General features: G+C 35.4%; 5 protein-coding genes across 6 annotated transcripts; 1 reads left to right on the top strand and 4 right to left on the bottom strand.

Annotated features, from left to right (window-relative positions):
- The first annotated feature begins 180 nt into the window (after window positions 1-180).
- Window positions 181-2,520, top strand: LOC103869543 (protein S-acyltransferase 11). Its single transcript, XM_009147627.3, has 4 exons — window positions 181-687; window positions 1,060-1,282; window positions 1,370-1,668; window positions 1,812-2,520. The coding sequence occupies exons 1-4, from the start codon at window positions 670-672 to the stop codon at window positions 2,295-2,297; spliced, it is 1,026 nt and encodes a 341-aa protein (XP_009145875.1). The 5' UTR covers window positions 181-669; the 3' UTR covers window positions 2,298-2,520.
- Window positions 2,521-2,587: 67 nt separating this feature from the next.
- Window positions 2,588-4,394, bottom strand: LOC103869541 (uracil-DNA glycosylase, mitochondrial). Of its 2 annotated transcripts, XM_033292913.1 has the most exons (8): window positions 4,216-4,390; window positions 4,093-4,152; window positions 3,766-3,995; window positions 3,541-3,699; window positions 3,419-3,449; window positions 3,209-3,344; window positions 3,047-3,130; window positions 2,588-2,885 (listed from the first exon to the last, which is right to left on the bottom strand). In XM_033292913.1, exons 1-8 carry the CDS (start codon window positions 4,352-4,354, stop codon window positions 2,819-2,821), a joined length of 906 nt encoding a protein of 301 aa, XP_033148804.1. In that variant the 5' UTR covers window positions 4,355-4,390; the 3' UTR covers window positions 2,588-2,818. The 2 variants fall into 2 exon arrangements, with proteins under 2 accessions (XP_033148804.1, XP_033148803.1); XM_033292912.1 differs by having other exon boundaries at window positions 4,093-4,394.
- Window positions 4,395-4,713: 319 nt separating this feature from the next.
- Window positions 4,714-7,156, bottom strand: LOC103869794 (agamous-like MADS-box protein AGL103). Its single transcript, XM_009147868.3, has one exon. The coding sequence runs from the start codon at window positions 6,587-6,589 to the stop codon at window positions 5,483-5,485; it is 1,107 nt and encodes a 368-aa protein (XP_009146116.1). The 5' UTR covers window positions 6,590-7,156; the 3' UTR covers window positions 4,714-5,482.
- A 229-nt stretch (window positions 7,157-7,385) lies between these two features.
- Window positions 7,386-13,347, bottom strand: LOC103869539 (UDP-glucuronate:xylan alpha-glucuronosyltransferase 1). The gene is given in 6 exon segments (XM_009147624.3): window positions 7,386-7,802; window positions 8,086-8,193; window positions 8,195-8,859; window positions 9,830-10,449; window positions 10,604-10,834; window positions 10,939-13,347. Coding segments are annotated over 6 exon segments (1,971 nt in total). The 5' UTR covers window positions 11,013-13,347; the 3' UTR covers window positions 7,386-7,529.
- Window positions 13,348-14,520: 1,173 nt separating this feature from the next.
- Window positions 14,521-20,727, bottom strand: LOC103869538. Its single transcript, XM_009147621.3, has 5 exons — window positions 18,185-20,727; window positions 17,956-18,105; window positions 17,742-17,864; window positions 17,228-17,664; window positions 14,521-16,918 (listed from the first exon to the last, which is right to left on the bottom strand). The coding sequence occupies exons 1-5, from the start codon at window positions 18,798-18,800 to the stop codon at window positions 16,304-16,306; spliced, it is 1,941 nt and encodes a 646-aa protein (XP_009145869.1). The 5' UTR covers window positions 18,801-20,727; the 3' UTR covers window positions 14,521-16,303.
- Between the last annotated feature and the right edge of the window lie 38 nt (window positions 20,728-20,765).

The following is a 20,765-nucleotide window of genomic DNA, read 5'->3' as shown; positions in this document are numbered from 1 at the left end:
CCAGAAAACAATAATTAAAAATTAAGAGACTAAGGATTCAACTGGTGATCATTCTGGAAACAAAGAGAAACGAATAGAAAAAGAACATAAATGAATAAAATTGCAAGAATAAAAAGGAATGATTATTCCTTCTCAAATTTGACAAGAAATATTTTTATTCTTTATTTTTTTACCAAAAAAATAAATGGTAGATAATAAAAAAAAATATTTATTTTCAGTGAATGGTGATATTTTTAGAAATGTTAGAGAATAAAAAAATTTATTTCCCGTGGTAATATTTTTTAATAAAATTAAGAAATGCATTATTTTTCACCGTTACCTAATCAACATTCATACCCTAAATATATGCTGAAAAAAAAGAAGTAAATATCATTATTCGCTGCTGTGTTGAGACTTGAGAGTTGAGACTTATCTCTTCGCCCTTACTTCCGATCAAAAACTCCGGTGTGTCTACTACCGGAACCGGAGATTGTTCTTCGGAGTTAGGGCAAAAATAGAGAGAGAAGAAATTCTGATGAAGATGGTTAACCCTTAAGTACTAGTCAAGCAATCTGATAGTAACCTAATTGGATCTTTGTGTAAAGGTCGTAGCTTTAAGGGGAGCTGATAGTTGTGTTACTGCGAATCAACAACGTTGAACCTCCCCCCAATATTGGAGCTGAAGAAGTCATGGAAGAGTCTTCCCAGGTTTCTCTCTCTCTCTCTCTCTCTCTCATCCATTTCACTGCATTTTCTTACTTATGTTACCTGCGTGTGTTTGAATACAATCTTGAGATTGCTTTTGCCGATGTAGGAGATCAAAGCTGCTCACAATGTAGATTTTGGAAAAAAGGGTCTTATGTGAGCTTGCTTCATGAATGGGAAGGTTTTAGTGTTGAGGGAACATAATATAGTTTAGGACAATCATGAAACTGGGATGTCTTAGTGTTAGTGTGTGTGATATTGATACTAAAGTTACCATTGAATAGATTGTTCTCTTGCATAGCTTTGAAAGAGCGAACTGAGAAATAGCCTTATGCCCTGAAAATATATAAATTTTACTCTTTTTTTTGTCTCCAGGGGAGTTTTGTTACAACCATAAACGAAGATTATGAATCAATCTGCTGGGGCTGTGGACTGAACCTTGTTCTTCCATCATACGCACCTGTTTTCAAGTGTGGCTGGTGTGGTGCAATCACGAATCATAATCCTGTCAGACCTGAAACCAGAAGCTTTGGGCTGAGACGTATCCGCGACCGATGTTTCGTCGTGATTCTTGCTGTTTTCATGCTCTTTGTCATATGTAAAAGCTCCTCTAAGCTATCAAAGAATAACATCAATCCTGCCATTCTCCTGTTAAATATACTCTGCTTTGGTAATTAAACTGCAGGTGGTGGGATTTGGGCAGCTTATCCGGTCGTGTTTTCGATCAGCTTGGCTTGCGGGATTCTCCATTCTGTTACAGCAGTGTCTCTGGCGATATCAACGTTAACAACATTCATGATTGTTGCTTTTAAATGCGCGGGGAAACCAATTGATATTGTTTATGGAACCCACCCTGGTGTAGGGAACGGCGCACTCAACAACTATACCTTTTGTCACACCTGCTCCAAACCAAAGTCACCTAGAACCCATCACTGTCGCACGTGTGGCATGTGCGTCCTCGACATGGATCATCATTGCCCCTTTGTAAGTCTCTCATGGTTTCACATATGAATCACAGACTTAGTTCCAAAGGCTAATGACTCTCCTTGTGTTGTATCATTCATAGAGGACTTAGTTACTAGTTAATAGCTTAAGGCTAATGACTCTCCTTGTGTTGTATTTTGCAGATTGGTAACTGTGTTGGTGCGGGCAATCACAAAAACTTCGTCGCCTTCCTTATCTCGGCCATTATAAGCACAATCTACGCTTCTGTTATGTGTGTGTATTCCCTGATTCATATCTTGCCATCCCTAGAAAATGGAGCAGCGTATGCATCGTCACATGCTAGTAATAGTGTATCGATTCTGAGAGGAGTGAAGAGTATCGTGCTTGCTTACTTATCCAACGCTGTCTTCATCTCTGTACGAGGCCTTGTTCTATTATACCTCTTTGTGGCGAGTGTCTCCGTGGCCATTGGTTTAAGTGTTTTGCTATGGCAGCAGCTTAGCTATATCTATGAAGGAAAGACTTACTTGAACCATTTGAGTTCTCAAGGAAGCGAGGAAGATGGTGAAAAGAGCTTTGGGAATCTTTTGACGTTTTTTGGATGTCCACTTTTGATTGAGAGGCACTTGCCAACTATAAGGAACTTGAGGAAGAGACATAAGACATGAGAAGAATGGTGAGTCAATATTCTCTGTTATGTTTCCTCCTGCAACATCTGGAGCTTGTTTTGGGTCATTCAGAATCATTAATCATAGTTGGAGCTAACTGGTTATGAAGATGAGCAAAGCTTGTATCTTGTTTGTGAAAACTAATATTCATAGAATATAGTAAATTTTGTTTCCATACCGTAAAGCTCAAAGCTTCTGGCTATCTTAAACGCACTTGGCCATAGTTTTAACATATTCCACCATCAATAGATTTTTACTTTTCCCAAGGAAGTTCTACAGTTAAGCAGCAGTAATAAAAAACACACAACATTCTTCAAAGAGTTCAAAATGAAGATACAGTTTGCAACTACTTTGTCATATAGTTAGGTACACTAACGGCGTATGCTTAGTCGTCTAGACTGCCATGATAACATAATAAATCACAAAAGGAGCATTGAACTGTTAAAGCTTCAAGCTTTGTTCACCAAAAAGGTTGGCTTCCCAAGAGCACTCTTCACTTCCTCTTGGCTTTAACACTGAGGTTAGAGTTGCCAGTCTATAGGGGGAGTGCCCATTTGCTCAAGTAGCTGGTTCGCTCGAGAGAAATGCCTGTCCAAACGTGGAACATTAATGACAACATAAGCTCAATGCGCAAGTCATGGCATGTTTTGCAGACGCACGGAAACTTTGGTCACACTATGCATTTGAATAGGCATGGGAGAGAGAGAGAGAGAGAGAGAAAAAAAAGGGTTTAGAGGACATGAGCTAACCTGCAATTGAAGAAGCCTCTATGCGCTGACAAACCAGATGGATGAGCTGCTGTGAGAATGTGATGTTTACTCCCATCTATCAACCTGCAATGATCATAACAAAAAATTGAAGTCTCATACAAGATAAACAACAAAGAAGAGTCAAAGAAGCTACAAGTCTACTTGGATTTCTCTTGAGCGTATTTTCCCCAGAGGAGAAAGACAACACCTTGCTTCTGCTGCGAGATACTTCGAATGACAGCATCAGTGAATTGTTCCCATCCTTTTTTTGCATGTGAATTCGGCTGTTTACTCCTTACTGAATCACAAGGCAAAAAACAACAACAACATTTGTAAGAAGAATTGCAGGATTTTGACGTTTGGTACACTTACCTGTAAGAACAGCATTCAACAGCAAAACACCCTAAAAGAGGAAGTCAAAAGTGAATTGCATGATCTTATCCTCCAAGTAAGCTGAAAACTGATGTAACAAATAAGCAGAGAGATCCATTTACCTGCAGAGCCCATTTCTGTAGATTACCATGACGAGGGATAGAACAGCCAACATCTTTATGAAGCTCCTTAAATATGTTCAAAAGACTAGACGGAAGCTTCTCCCCTTCAGGCACAGAGAAAGACAAACCCATAGCTTGACCAGGTCCATGGTAAGGATCCTAAAATCAAACACATTAAAGTATCATAACAAGAATCCGGGAAACTCTTCAAAGAAACTATTGTACCTGTCCGATAATGACAGCCTTGACTCGATCAAAAGGAGTTGTATTTAGAGCATTGAAAACCAAATGCTGCGGCGGGTAAATAGGAGGGGCTTGACCGTCAATGATGATCTCACGTTCAAGGAAACAAGAAAGGGTCTTGGCGTAGGGCTTGTCCAATTCACCAGGGAGAGCTTTAAGCCATGATTCTTCAACTAAGAGCTCAGTCAATGGCACGTAGCAGCTTCCTTCAGCTACACAATTTTCAAAATCAATCTAAACCATAGGGTTCTAGGTACTGTAATGGGAGAGAGACGCAAGAAGACAACAAATCAACTAAAAAGGACAAACCTTTCGCTTTTGTGACCTTCTCGGAGCAGAGGGCGAGGTTGCGTTTGGATTTGGCTACGGATTTGTTGAGCTCAGAGCGAGTGATTTGCTCTGGTGTAAGGCCGGCCGAGTCGTCGGCGACGGTTACGCGAGGCGGCGATTTTGCTGCAGAGTCCAGACCGTGGGACCCACCGGAGGCGGAAACGGCGGGAAAGGAAGAAGCTTTGTGGCGTTTGGGAGGTTGAAAATAATCCATTAGGGTTTTAGGTGTCGACGAAGCCATCTTCGTTTCAGATTGCAATTCACTTCGGAGAAAGTTCCCAACTTTTTTTCTTCTACTCCCGGTAAAAGCCAGTGGAGAGTTTTTAGAATGGCGGGAGCAACGGTACAGATCGGTTTAAACCGGTTAAGAGCCTAATTGTACAATTCGTTAATGCACACCCTTTTTCAAGGACAATATGCACTTCCAATTTACATTTTTGGAAACGTGTTTCTTTCAACTATGGTTAGTATTTTAATTGAAAAGACCATGAAGAAAAGGGATCTAAGAGAAATCAATACTCTCTCGAATAGATGAGGATCTCTGAAATTTGGTTTAAAGTTTCTCTAAAAAGATAAACACACTTTTGCTCTATCAGACTGAAGTTACTTTGAGTAGGCATGATTTGGCTGGACAGCCATGGAAAATTCTGAATGCAAGGGCATCTGGGCTATAGTTGCTGAGATGTTGCTAATCTGATTGATTTGGTCCTTGGTCACACTACTTTTGGCCGGAACAAGTTTCTCCAACATTGAATGATGGTTATCTTGATAAACTTTTTCCAATCTCAGGATTGCTCAAGTTCGAGCCTACTGAGAAACCTGCAGCAGCCGCATCTATCACTTGACGTTGACTTCCTCCAGCGGTCACTGAGCTTTGGTACATCAAATACATTATGGGTTGTCCATTATGGAAAAAATTGGTGCATGTCTAGTTTCATCTTGTTCAGAATAATAACTGTTAACGTTATTCTGTGAGACTCTGATTCTAGTCCTAGCTTCTCCTGGGTACCGATATCTTTCGCAGCAGCAGAGCTCCTTCTTGCAGTACGCTCTCTTGTTGAAGTCTACTTCTTCGTTTTTTTCAATGCAAGTGGTTAATGACTAGGTGACAGATGGGAACGTCACAACAAAATAGGCTTCCATTAAGCAAACATTAATTATTATCATTAAAAAATCTCACAATAGCAAAAGCTGAACAGAGACATTCATGTAGATATTATTGTTAATAGACACAAAAACAAACTCACAATATAGTTAGTCACGGTGCAGACACAGTTGACAAGACAGAGAATGATTAACTGTCCTCTAAAATATAATATATAAGAATATGCTTCTAAGTTATAAGAGACATTGCCAGAGATCAAATCTCCTAGAGAGGTCTGATGTTTTGTGTTGAACGATCCATGTATTGAAAACCAAGTGGTGCTCTTTGTCCTGGATATTGAACAGGCTGATGATGTGAAAAACCATAGGCGTTATTGTTGCTGTTGTTGTTGTAGCCGAACATGTCCATGTTCTGTAACCCGTTAATCCCAGTGCCTTGCGTCCAAAGTAACCCCGAATAATCTTCCGAACTCATGTTGTTGATGCCAGTTTCTTGTACACCAAGAAAGCCGGAGTAATCTTCCATATTGTAAGAGTTCTGATGAAACTGGTTTGGAAAAACATTAACATTATTGGTGTTGATGTTGTTGTAGGGTAACATGTTCATGCTCAGGAGCTCATTCATCCCAGTTTCTTGTACACCAAGTAACCTCGAGTAACTTTCCATATTAGGATTCTGGTGTATCGTCAGTGAATTCGGAAGCGGTGCTAGAGATTGCGACTGGTTAAAAGCTGATGTAGAGACTGGGAGTTGCGGTAACGTACCGGGTCCATGGTTATACTGATCCATTGAAACCTGGTTTGAATGTTGTTGAAGATGATTCATCTGTTCTTGACCAGTCATGGTAGTATAATACATATTCCTCTGTCTCTGAGATTCAACAGCACCTCGAAGCCTATGTTGCAGTTTGGTTTCACTATGCTCCAAGGACTGGATCAGTTCCGTGAGCTGCTCCACAGAGCAGTTATCAAACCTCGGATCCCAATCCGGATACTTGCAACTGGATTCAACTTTCACTTTCTTCATCTTCTTCTTCTTCTTGGAATCCTCTTTATTAATCTTCTTGAGAAACTTGTCAAGATCGTCTTGTCCTTTGCGCCGCTTCATATCGCTTAACTGACTGTACCTTCGAGCCATGTCTTTGACCTTCTCTCTGTCTTTAGGCCATGTCTTAAGCTCTCCGTCTGATCCGTAGTAGATGACGCAGACTTCGATTCCACAGAGAATCGAAAGCTCTCGAGCTTTCTTGAAGACAGTCACTTGTCTTTTAGCTAAGCTTGTAGCTTTCAAAGAGGAAGTTTTCTGGAAGTGGTTTTGTCGAATTTGGGACGAAGACGAAGAAGGTAAACAAGCCAAAGAAGAAGAAGACATCGCCAGTTATGTTTGGGTCTGTAACTGGTGTATTGAATGAAAAGAGTTGTGATTATTATTATTCATTATGTTTCCAAATATATACAAGACCTAATTTTCTATTTTCTATTTTCAGTCATTAATCTTGAAAGATCATTAATGATTTCTGAAATATTCGGTTTACATTTTTATTGTATGACTTTCCATTTTATTAATTTCGATGCTAAACTATGTCTTTCGGCTAAATAATTAGGAAAATCTCTACACAGATAACAGAATAACAGAATGAATGTATGATCATGATGTATACATTGCATGCTGCACAAGTAAACAATGATGTCATTGTTTAATTTAAGTTATTTAACTAAAGTTATAAATTATTTACATTTTCTGTATATATAATTTGAATTTTGCTAACATTATTTTTTTGTATTTTAAATTAGCATCAGAAGTATTCTCTTTAAATAAATAATAGCGTAAATTGGACGGTAAATACATGATGAATAGGTTTCAACATGTTAAATCTACAAAAGAAACAATGAGGGGAGAAGACATCATAAAGCTTGGTCGATCGCTGCTCAGGTTACTCGATCCATTGATAAAACAATGAGGAATCATATTAGTTCTCTAAAGTACAGAGGGGAACACAAGTTGGAAGGGTTGACGGAGATGGTTTGAAGTTTCTCAATTTGCCTTAGTGTTTAAAAGTTTCTTCTAAAGTAGAGTAGTTATATACTTTACCAAGCATATTCTTTTGTAAATGTTTTTACCTTTTGATCAATAAATTTGAAATTTTATATAAAAAAAATCTAAAAAAGAAACAAAAAAACAGTTTTTTCCAATTAAAAGAAAAAATATAGGAAAAATTAGTTATACATCTGATATTTACCTAATTTCACAGGCAAAAATATATTAATGAAAATTCATTAATATATATATATATATGTTTATAATAATCTCGTCACAAGTTATGGCCGGGAAGCGAGGTTTTCCGGACGGCGGTGATGGCCGGTGGTGTTGGTACAAAAGACTCGTAGTCGGTCCAGTTTGATTCTCCCCAATGCCGCAACATGCTTTTCCAATTACACAATTTATCGATGCAAATCTTGAATCTCGGGTCCTTCACTCTAATTTTCCAGTGGCCGTCGGCATAGTTCGCAGCCTCGGCTTGCCGGCGATCATATTCCAGCTGAGCCTTTTGCTTGGATCGCAAGTAACAAAATTGGTGAAGCTCCTACAATACATCATCACACCTTTACCAACTCACCTCAATTTTGGTATAAATAGAGAAAAATGTTATATCTAAATTCAAAATTTCTTAGATTAATATGTTTTCCAATTAAAGAAACAAAATAATTGTCTATATAAATGCTATAAAAGTAATGTTATTTAAATTACCTCCAATTTGAATAATAGAATAATTGTTTGATGTTAGAAAAATGCTATAAAAATGATGTGTGTAATGAGTACATTAGGGTTTAAGACAAAGATTTGGTCGTGTGATGTATCTAACATACCTGTGGCATTGCGTCGTGGACCATCCACCATCGTCGGTGAGCAATATCTGTCGCAAACTCAACGAATATGTCGGAGTTGAAGTTACAGTCATAGTCACGGTAACATAGACCATGGCTTCATCCCCAGGTAATGAAGAACATAAAGAATAGGAGGCTCTGCTCCAAACAACTCCGTTTTCTTGCGCCTCACGTCATCTTCATCCCCAACCCAAAAATGCTTCAAGAAATTCATGTGTTTCGGTATCCGATGCCACCACGTGAACACCTCGTTCAAGTAACCTTGATCTCCACCGTTGTACGACTCAATCTCGTTTATATGTTCCATCAAAAGCTGAAACGTGCAGTTACAAGGCTCGATCACCATAACTCCCGAGTTAAACAGAGTGCCATTGTTTCCTGTAGCCGAGATCTCAGGCATGGAGAACAAGAAGTCGATGTTTCTCAAGATCAAGAGATCTGCATCTATGAAGATGATTTTGTTGTAATCAGTGAGTTGCCATAGTCTGAACTTGCTGTAGTTCCACTCGTTGTAAGCGTCTTTCTCTGCTTTAGGGTTTCGAATCCTCTGTATCGTCCTTATTTGCCAACCAGCGGCTTCGAGTCCACTCCTGTGATAACCGCTGATGTTTTCATCGACGAGGATCACGAGGTCTCTCGTTGAGCCTGACTGTCTTATGCTCTGAGCCGCCGCGATGGCTCCACAGACGTAAACGTGAGCAGAATGAAGAATTGTTGCGTAAGTTTCTCTTTTAGGGTTTCCTAAGGTTGGTCTCTCTGTAAATACATGGAACAAAACATAACTTACCAAAAATATATAATAAAAATAGCACACAACTTTTTTCTAAATTAACATTAACTAGGGTCTGACAGGTTCAAACGCAGCGGTTGCGGGAATTTGTGGATGCAGACGATTGCGGTTTCTAGCGGTTTTAAGAGATTTGTACGACTGGTACTGCGGTTAAAAATTGGTGCGTTTGCGGGTGACTTATGACTGGTTAACTACCAAATGCGGTAATTGTCAAATAATAAATTAACAATATTTATATTTAATATAATTATAAAAATATCAAAAATCATAAAATTATAATAAATATAAAATTTATATTTAGAAAGTTATAATTTTAATTTTTGAAAATTTATTGAAATTGTTTTTATTATAAAATTTTATAATATTAATTAAAATATAATAGATATATTTTAATATTTTCATAATTTCAATTTTAAATTTTTTATTAATTTTTTTTACCTTTGTATATATATTGTTTTAAAAAAAAAAAAAAAATTACCCTTCCGCAACCGCCCGCAACCGCCAAAGCTGCAACCAGCTTTTGAATTTATGAGATTCGGAGCGGTTTGAAGCGGTTTAGAGCGATTTGAGTGATTGTTGCAAACCGCCGACAACCGCTACCAACCGCAAAAGCTGCGTTTGCAGGTGGTATCGGAAAAACCAGTCGCCCCCTAAGTGGTAAAATAACTAAATTATTCCAAATTATAAATCCTTATCATAACCCCACCCATAAAATATATTAAACTCTAAACTTTATCACTAAATTCAAAATCAAATATAAAATATAATAGTTCTTTAAAAAACTTTTAATTAATGCTAATTTGAGAATTTCCCCCATTTTATACTATTTTTTGATTAAAAAATGTTTTAGTGATATTTTATGATATTTCTTTATTAACTTCGCATGATTCATATCCAAATCTAAAAAAAAAGTTAATTAGGGATTATTTGTTTCACCTTTGATGCCGAGAGGAAGAGAGAGCTCACAAGAACCTATAGGAAGCTGAAGCTTGTCTCGCAAGGTATCAAGATTAGGTTTATACAACCAAACATTACCTCTCCGAGACACGAGATCCTTACACCGAAATAGATTCGGTATCGGGAAACATCTCGAGACAAACATCACGTGACCTCTGAAGAACCCTTTCGCCGAAACTGCCACCGTTGCTGCTGCCATCTGTAGATGCAATCTCGCGACGTCTCTTGACCAGTTTCCTTCTTTCCGACAAGGAAGCTTCACAACGACCAGATCTAGTCTTCTTGTAGGCACTTTGATCTTTGGGAGGTTAGGACAAACAGGGACATCTTTTTCTTGCTCCTCATCGATCCACTCTGGGTAGAGTGCGTCCCAAGTCACGTTCTTATCTGCATGCTCTAAATCTAATTCAACAACGTTTTCATCATCCTCGTTGTCTTTAGTCTTGGCTACATCTCTCCACCGTCGGATCTCTTTCGTATCGAAATTTAAGACACCAATCGTACGGCCTTCTTGAACGCTCTCAATGGTTTTGGTCACATCGTCCCAACTTATCTCCAGGTCCGAGACATATCTTGGATCTTGTCTTCTCCATATCCATCTAATTTCCATATATGGTCGTGTTAGTATATAAAAAAAAAAACAGAACTTCTATTGGTTTGATAGAATTCTTTTAAACGTTACTTTGATCGATCACTAACGGTATTTATAGAATAAATCATCAAATATTCAAATATGTAAATTTCAAAACCTACCTAGAAGAGTGGGAAAGGGAATGATGATAAGCTTCAGGGGAATAGATGATGGTGAAGAGAGTAGCCGATAAAAGGATACACAAGAGAACCTTCACGATCTGAAACACGCTGCAACAACAACTACTGTTTTTGTCTTGTGTCGGAAAATTGAGGATATTAAAAGGTTTCACCATATCCGATCTGCCACCGCTTTTGCTGTTTCTCCGGAACCTTCTCTTGCATATTGCTTCACTGCTTCGCAGTTATAAACAACAAACACAACTTTTAGACGAGTTATTTCAGCTGATATTGAACAACTTATGGATATATAATAAGAGAGTAATATATGTGCTTACATGGAAGCTGAGAGGCGACGCCGAGTGTCTCCGGTTGCAGAGGTTGCAACGGCAGCGGCGGGAGGGTTTGCCATTTAAAGCTTGGGGATTTAGACACTCGAATTTGAAAAGAGAGGAGGGAGCAATATAGGTGAGACATAACGTCTCTTTTAATCTTCTTATATCATATTTTCATTGTTTCTATTTTTGTTTTTGTGGAAATAAAATAACTGTATTTTGCACACCCACCTTTTCAACTAATATATATATATATATATATATATACATATTTGGTCTATAACATAACATCGAAGATGCATTGTCAAAACATTTTAAATTGAATCTGTTAACGTATAGATGTTTTTTAAAAATATGATTTCCATTACGGATAATATTGCACGCTTTAGTTAAGAGTACTTTCTCAGTTTGTAACTTTCTTAGGATTGAAATATGTTCACCAAACTTTAATCATTTCTTTGTAAAGAAAACCATAATTCTTTTCAAAATTATATTGTTTTAAACAAAATATAGCCGGTTACAAGAAAATTAAAATACATCAAGGCGCATATATATCTCACTTGATTAAGCAAAACAAAAAATCTGAAAGTTAAGTCGTTGGTTCTTTTATTCGACAACGTTGAGCCATTAAGTTTTAGCAAAAAAAAAAAAAACGTTGAGCCACTAATTGTATTTTACTATTGGTGTAGGGCATGCATTCATGATTAGTTAACACTTGTTTCAACTGGAATTTTCTGGTTTTGCCAAAAAAAAAGGGTATAGTATACTATTAAACATAACCAAGTGTCCTAATGACGTATTTAGTAACAAAGCAACCGTTGCCATTAACAATCAAAAATTGATAATACTACAAATATATATATAACGTGTTTATAAACCTTGGTGGCAAAGTAAGGGGAAGATAAGGCAATCCAACAAGACAGCTAGCACAATAATACATTGATACATGGGTTGCAAGGTTTAGAGGTCCTTTCAAGAACTGCTCCCACCAAACTTTTTAGTGTTTGGAATTTGTATTTATTACTGGTTTATCCCAATATATACTAATCTTGATTTTGTGGTTTAGCTAACTGAGATTAGTGTAGAAACAACTACCACTTAATCAGCTTAAGTTCATTTTATATTCTGACAACTTGTGAATAATCTTTGAATACCTTAGATGAGAAGGAAAATCTAAAATTGTCAGGAACTTGGTCGTGGTTGGCGAAAGAAAACAAAATCTAATAAATCAAGGAATAGATGGTTAGATTCATATCAATTATAACTATTTCTGTGGGTAGACTGTCACGTCTTTTTCACGGATGGATACATTTGACGCATTTGATCTAAATTAAATTAACCTGCTAAAGCTTGTAAAATAGTCGCTTATGTAAAACATGTATAAACGGCACTAGTTCGATTAAGATCATAATAAAAATTAAGAGAATGTCGTGTGAGGAACAAGTATATGATCTGATCATGAAGGACTAATGAACAATAGATAAATCCAGGAGTTCTTGATCTGATCATGAGGGACTAATGAACAATAGATAAATCCAGGAACAAGCAACGGCTGGTGTTGTGTAAACTTCCAGGAGTTTTTGACGTAGAACGACATTTTTTTTCAACTGGCGTCTTGGGGAGCAGCAACTCTTTCTCAAGTGGAGGGTCTCGATGGATGAGTTGTCTTCTCGTGTGGCTGTGCGGAGTCGCTATCCATGCGGCACAGGCTTTGGCTAGATCGGATCAGCTGAGGCATTCCGCTGCTCCTTTATCCTCAGCCTCCAGTTTCGATTGGGATGGGTCGTCTTCTCCGAATGCATCCGTTTGAGTCTTCATAAAGGGTCGATGTTGTGTGCACTGATTTTGCAGGATAGTTGAGGTGTGCTCTCGATGAAGCTGTAGGAGCGGAGTGGTTTTGAGGACTGACCATCTCTGTAGCTCGCGGCGACTTAGAAGCCCACCAATGCGATTCCGACTCTTTGGTTCATAGCTTTTCAAGACAAAGGACGAGGTGATGGCAATCTCGTTTTGCTTCTTTCTATGGTTTCCTCATCATCTGTTGTGTTTTACATTTTTAGTTTTTCACTGCTGTTTAGTTTTTAAATGTTTCTGCTACTAATTTCTTTGTAACTTCTCTCGAAAAGTCAAAAATTGGTATAAAATTTAACATTTACACAAAAAAAAAACAATAGATAAATCCACTAACAGTATGAAATTAAATAGTGTAATTAATTAAGGGCAAATCTCCAAAATAGCACTTTTCTAAGTTTATATCACAAAAATAGCACTCAAACACTAAAATGACCAAAATAGCATTTTATCTTTTGAAAAATTTAAATTTTTTTATTTTTCAAAATTTGAAATCTTATCCCCAAAACCTCACTTCTCAACTCTAAACCCTAAAACCTAAACTCTAAACCCTAAACCCTAAATTCTAAACCCTAAACCCCACCCCGTGAGTGCTATTTTTGTGACTTTTGGCTTTGAGTGCTAATTTAGGAACAAAAACTTGATTTATTGCTATTTTGGTCTTTTTTTATTAATTAACTTCTAAGCTTCATTAACACTAAGAAAGACGAAGATAGGGAAGGACATGTGTCGATCAGAGGACATGAAAGAAAAGCTGAACAGATGAGCTGAAAGAAGGTGGGGACTTGAAAGTTCAAAAAATGCTTTTGATAGGAGCCTTGCACCCATCGCTACGTATGATTTAAGATATACTTTTTTTTTGGTATGATTCAAGATATTGTTATATAACAACACCATTTTATATATATTCAATATAAAAGTATCTTATCCCAAACATGATGTTTCTTCATTTGTGTTCATACAGTATCAATATTTACGCACATAGAATTACACATATACGTACGTTCAGATGAATATGTTGTTGACTAGTGACATTGTATTGGAAGCAAAGCAAAGTTATTTACATCTTTCCTTTCCAAGGGCCTACAATTTCACCCAAAGATCTTTTTTTTTTTTTTGTAATTTGTTACAATTTGAACAATTCCAATAAGAAATATTGAGAATTACAAGTTTATATATTTATATAATATTCTATAGTTTCCAAAATTAAAATTCTAAAAGACATTTGCTGAATTTCTGACGTTTAAAACACACAAAAATACTATGTGATTTTCCCGTGCTCATGCACAGATATAAATATTTCTAAAGTAAATATACTATAATAACTAATTTCTGTTTATTTTTACTTTTAAATTAATTTAGAGTCTGTATGCATCATGTATAATAATAATATTATATTATTTTAATTATACATATGAATTTATGTATGTTATATCTAATCAGTTTTGTTGTTTTTACAGTCGATTAAGTTATCATTTGGGTAAATTAGATTGCATCTCTAAATTCAACTGCAATATTTTTTATTCTAAATATATTAAAATTTTGATTAAGTTCATATTTGCATTTAGGTGGTTGTTGTCTTAGATATGTAAATATATTTTATCAAGATTATTTATAACTTAAGATATATTACGTTTATAATGAAATAAAAAAATTTAACAAAAGTGTCTGATAATTACATAAATTAATATAACGATAATATTTTGAAGTCTCATGCATATATATAAATTTTACAAAAGAAATAAATTGCAATAGTTAGTTAATATTTTATTTTCATTTTAATATGTTTTGAGTAATCCTATGATTTATATTTATAAAATAAATTACTATTCTTATAAAATTATATATTCTTATCGTAATTAAATCTATAATTTTGGATATAAGATTAGTCGAATCACTCATTTTGTGAGTATATTGAGTTACATATATTCTTTCAAATTCAAAATGAACTATAATTTTTTTTATTATAATTAAGTCAAATCAAATCAATTTTTTATCGTTTAAATGTGCATGTATTTTCATAATATTTATCAAATTATATGTTGATGTTTTTTAAAAAATATTAGAAAATAAAGCAATGATCTATAGGAAATTACATGCATAAATATCTGATACATTTTTGGAAGCTGATGAACACATATATGAATATTTACAATAGTTAAAATATTTTATAAATTCTAAATAGCTTTACGACTCTTATTTATTGAATGGAAACTGAAATTTATTTTAAATAATCTTAAAAATGAGAATTCATATTTTCTTTGGTAAATTTATTATGGTTCTATTAAGTTCCACAAATATAAATATTATAGTAAACTAAATATATGAAAAATAAATAAAAAATTTCAATAATATTAATTATAAACTTTTTTTAGTCAGTTAAACATATATCAATTTATGTTACTTAATTATTTTATGTAATCATCTAATAAAACAGATATATATATATATATATATTTCTATTACTTTGAATATTTTGCTATTGTTTAAAATTATATTTTAAAAGAAACAATATTTATTTTTCTAATATCAGGATTATCTTTGTAAATTGTTTTTAGTGAAATCACATTATATACAAATTTATATTTTTCATCTAATAAAATATAGATATAAAGAAAGTCTTTTATTACTTCAAAAGTATATTTTATGTTATTTTTTAAATATTTTTAAATATAATATTACTATTTTGTGAACTTTTCTTTTTTCTGAAATCATATTATATATACATTTTTTTCAATTCGTTTTTCAACTTTATAAACAATACATCTTTATTATATGTATATGTTTTTTGGAAAATTTTAAAAAGAAAACTAAATGAATAATAGTATTTTAAATGTAATATTTTTAATTTATTTAAGGTATCAGTGTAATCAACCATAGTGAGAATTAACATGAGATCGACACATAAAAAATTGACTTCTCAATTAATATTATAGAGATGAACAATGTTTCAAATCGTCACAAAATTGTTCATAACCGCTTCTCTGTTCTTTTTAACAACATATCCATTATATCTCCGACTTAGTGAGCCGATCAGTGACACGACACTAACATATATCACCAAACTATAAATCTTGATCAGATGAACATACGACTGGTTAAACTGATCGAAACGGTGTAATATATTTTTGATGTGAACGCATATATTTTTATATCACAATAACATATCGTTATATGACAATTGCTCTACTAAATAACCAAAGAAGTAGATGAATTTCATGTCACACATAGAAGCTTGAGCAGAAAGAACGTATTCCATTTTCTAGAATGAACACTCATTTTGAACATAGTCCTGTGATTCTCCAAGAGCATCTGATACTTCTACTTGTAGAAAAAAATCATCTTTTTATTTCTCCATTATTTGAAAAATTTCTTTAGTCACAGAAGAAAAACTTAATTTTATCAAACTGAATAGAAAACTGGGTCGAGCAAACTTCTGATCACATCTCGTTGACGAAGTAGCTGCGGCTCATGTGTTCCACAACATTGGCTAGAGTGATAAATATTCATATCAACATCATTTTCTCCAGCAGAGCTTAGACACTCGCCGAGACTCGCGAGGCTTATCAAAAACCTTAGGGAAGTAAGTCGAGCAGAAGATCTCAAGTAGCACAGGAAACTGAAGAACACCGAACATCCCAATGGGGACAACCGCGAGAACCATAAACTGAGCCGAAACCCACGGCGTTTTCCCTCTAACCAGAGTCATAAGCGTCACGACAAAACTCACCATCATTGTCGTCATCGAGAGAAACAAAGTCGCAAGACCCACGATCAGTTTCGTCGGAAGCGATCTAAGGAAGTCCTCCTCGCGGTAACGAGACTTAAGAATGCCGAGGAACATGAGCAGAGACATGCATGAGGTGAAGAGAGATATAGCGTCTGAGATTAGGAAGATCATGAAGAGTCTGCCCTGGCCGTTGTAACTATCGGGGACAGTAAAGGCGGAGGAGAACATCATTGTGGTGATAAGAGCTGCGACGACTGTGCAAGAAGTGGCTGTGTCTTTCATCCACTTCTCTCCTTGGTCCACTAGCTCCTTGTGCTGGTCTTTAAAGAGAGCCTGTGGAGTTTTCTTCTGCTTCAAGTTAACCATTTTTCGATGCTTCGGTTGCACTAGCCTCTCCACTTCCTGGAAACAAGACATCAATATTATATTATGTTGTGAACAAACGCGAATTAAACACGAAAAAACAAGGGAATCTTAGAAAAAAAGACATTACAATAAATATATATTTAGAGTTTGTATATTGATTAAATAAATATATATTTAGAGTTTGTATATTGATTATCATTTTACTGATGCACTAAGATTTAAGTCATTTTAGAATCAACAGGTTTCTACGAGACAGAATTGTAATTCCAGATTCCTTGTTGCATATAAAAAACTATACCTAGTTTCTTGTGCTGCAAGAAACAGTTATATAGAACTATGTATCACCTTAAACCACTGTAGTTCTCTTTGCATCTGAAGAGCAGCACCAGGAATGAGATTAAGCCTTGAAACTGGGGCTTTATACGCGGCGTGATGAAGCATATTATTATGGAGTTTGTCCCAAGCTGTAGCAAGGATGTTTTTCTTGGCGCCCATTTTGTAAATGAGGCTAAAGATCTTCTCTTGCCTATGGCTTACCGCATAGAAAAAGAGGTTAAGACCATAATTATCTTTGAACCATACGATATCAGGATAATGCTTCATCACTTCCTCGATATACTCGACAATACCATTCTCTACCGCCTTGAAGAGAGCTTGGTTGAGACCGGCGTTCTTCTGTTGACTGGCGTCGAAGTTAGGTATCTCTTGGCAGATACAGTTTAGTATCTCTTTCGCTTGAGCATGCCCTAGCTTTAGTTTGTATACTTTTCTTATGTGTGGAACTGTCAACAAAAAAAAAACATTATCATTTAAGACCGATCAAAATCAACAACTAGGGCTAATGATATGAGATGCTTACAAAAAAATCTGAGGTATTTTAACAGTTTCTCTTGAATCCAATTATGATCTTGTGGTTTCTTGTATTGATGGTGATAATCATTCAGACCGTCATGAGGGTTATTAATCTTCTCTATGTGAATACCTGTAAGAAATTTAAACCATAAGTTTAACTATATCTAAAGTTAAAGCCTAATAACTCCACACTATATTTTAATCTTTCATATAATACTCACAAGAATATACCCAACGTTGCCAAAACGCAAGATTGGTACCGCTAGGGAACGCACAAGGCGATTGAGCAAGCGCAATGATCGCTGTATCGTTATCGCTGTCTCTAGTATAAGCCAGCTGAGGATACCTCTGAATCAGATCCAAAGCAATACCTTCATATATACTGTCACATTAGCCACATCATATGAACATATAGTACATCTAAATGTCTATATATCATTAGGAACTCACCATACAGTCCATCGACAATACAGTTTGTCACGAGCATCGCTCCGTTCTTGCCCTTGTGTTCATCTAACTCATCACAAGGATCAAGATCACTGAGAAGTGTGTGACTGTAAAGATACCGAACCAAATCTTTGTGACCGTATAAGGAAGCCAGCACGATCGGTATATGTTCTTTAGCATTCCGAACACTAACCAAACGAGGGCATTTCTTCACCAAACACTCTGCGATTCTGACAATGCCACCTGTCGCAGCATAAGCAAGCGCCGTGTAACCGTCATCGTTCTTGATCACCAACTCTTGCACTGGATCGTGAATTCGTTTAACGATCTCTTCCACGATCTTGATGTGACCAGACAAAACAGCTTTGTGGATCGGTCTGTCTCCGTTAGAGGTTAAGCTTGCGGTTAAAGCCTCAGGGTTTCGGTCCAAGAAAGCTTTCGTGGCGTCCAAGTTACCACTGTCTATGTGCTTGAAGAGGACGAGATTAGTCGAATTCTCTTGTGGTAGCTCGTGTGGCTCATCGAACTGCATACTATCTGACCGGAAGCTACCACGGCCGGTTTCTGATCGTATACTGTCGGCTCTGAAACCTCTGGGATAGCCTTTTTCGGTATCCATTACTGGGTTGCTTCTACCACAAGAAAATAGATTATATATTTGTGTATGTGGAAACCTGGTCGTATATAATTTCTCTAAAAGGAACACACAGGGCAGAGCTTTAAATGTCTTAAAGAATGGTGACTTGTTTTTGAAGGAAGGTTTAAACTTTAAAAGAACAGGAAAAGGAAGACAAGAATTTAAGTAACCTATAATTCTTGACCATTTTTACTAAGAAGTGTTTAAGATTTCTTTTTCTTTCTGGCCGTAGTATTTGTTTGATTTTCTTACTTTTAACTTTTCCTAAGAATATCTGAAACATTGAGCTTTAGTGTTAGACAATTTTAGGTAATTGCGAAGAAAGGAATCTAATTCTAGTCTTCTAACAATGTTATTGTAGGTTAACTTTTAAAACGTGAACTTGTTGTAAAACATTGACAAGGACATATAGCTAATCCGTTAGCCACTTCCATCGTGTTTTCTCAGTTGTCTCCATCTTTTAGGTTCGTCAAAGTGATTGTACAAGTACTGCTTGGATCATCTCATTAGCTAGATCTCTTAGAGCATATTTATTGTAGGTCTCTTATTAAGAGACGTCTCTTAAATTTTTTTGGTTAGGACAACATTATTGGTGGTCCTGTTTTTTTGGTCCTCACAATCTTTTTTTTTTTTGGTTTTAAAAAAAAATAAAAAAAATAAATAAATCAATAGCGGACCGCCATGTGTCGTGGGGTCCGCAAACAATGCTAAGGACTCAGTGCAAACGTTCCTTATATTGGGACATTGTGGCACAGTAATTGAGAAAATGTGGTGGGGTCCATGCTTAAGAACTCTCCCTCCACCACCGATAATGTTGCCCTTAAAAGCTAAAAGACTGTATTTTATGTTATGTTAAGAGACTCAACCTAAGAGACCTGTAATAAACATGTTCTTAGTTTTTAGAGGTAGTTCTTAGAGGTACTAAGGTGATCAGGACAAAATAGTTTTCTTTTTATAGTTTTCCTACCCATTTACGTCATTACGTGTTATGCTTGTTTTCCAAATTAAAAATTATTCTAAAATATTTATATGTTCCTAAAAAAATTATGTTTATGTGGGTAAAACCCGCCCCGCTGACCCGCCAACCCGCGGGTAAACTGATTTTTTTTACTCAAAAAATTTGACCCGCTTGACCCGCAAGAAGAAAATATGAAATCCGCACCCGCCCCGCTAAAACCCGCGGGTGATCCGCTAGACCCGCGGATAATATTAATAATATTAAAAATTATTAATTTAAATATTTTTTATTAAAATAACAATAAAATTTAATATTTTAAATATTTTTATTAAAAATAACAATAAAATTTAATATTTTAAATATTTTTTATTAAAAATAATAAATATTAATCTATTTATAATTAAAAATTAAATTATTTTTTAAAAATTTTCTATTTAAAAATAATATTTTAAAAAAAAATCTTTTTTTTTTAGTTTTTGCGGGTTGGCGGGTACCCGCACTGAATTTTGGCTGACCCGCACCCGGCCCACATAAAAATCACTCAACCCGCACCCGCACCCGCGAACCAAATTTTTCAAATCACTCGACCCGCACCCGCCCCGCAGCGGGTCAAATGGGACGGGGCCTGCGGATAATGATTCATATTCCCAGCACTATGTATTAGATATATTAAGAAATATAATAAATTTTGATAATGAATATTTTAATTTACCAATTTTCACAATTCCCAACCAATAGTATTTCAAAAAGTATAATTCTTTGAAAATTTTACAATTCAAATATACATTTTTTCGAAACAAATAGATATTTTAGAACGTTTATCTTCTAAGAATAGAGAGTATATAAATTAAAATTAAGCGATTATCAAAAGATTCAAAACAATAGTTAATTTTAAAAGTATAGTGCAATACATATTAATCTGCAACATCTAATTTGATAAGTTCAAAAACAATACCAAACTTTAGGATTTTGATATAACATGTGTTGAA

Source organism: Brassica rapa, chromosome A05 (genome assembly GCF_000309985.2).
Source record: "Brassica rapa cultivar Chiifu-401-42 chromosome A05, CAAS_Brap_v3.01, whole genome shotgun sequence".
NCBI classification, from domain to species: domain Eukaryota; kingdom Viridiplantae; phylum Streptophyta; class Magnoliopsida; order Brassicales; family Brassicaceae; genus Brassica; species Brassica rapa.
Note: the sequence above shows the minus strand (reverse complement) of the source record. Positions and strands in the feature narration are given on the sequence as shown.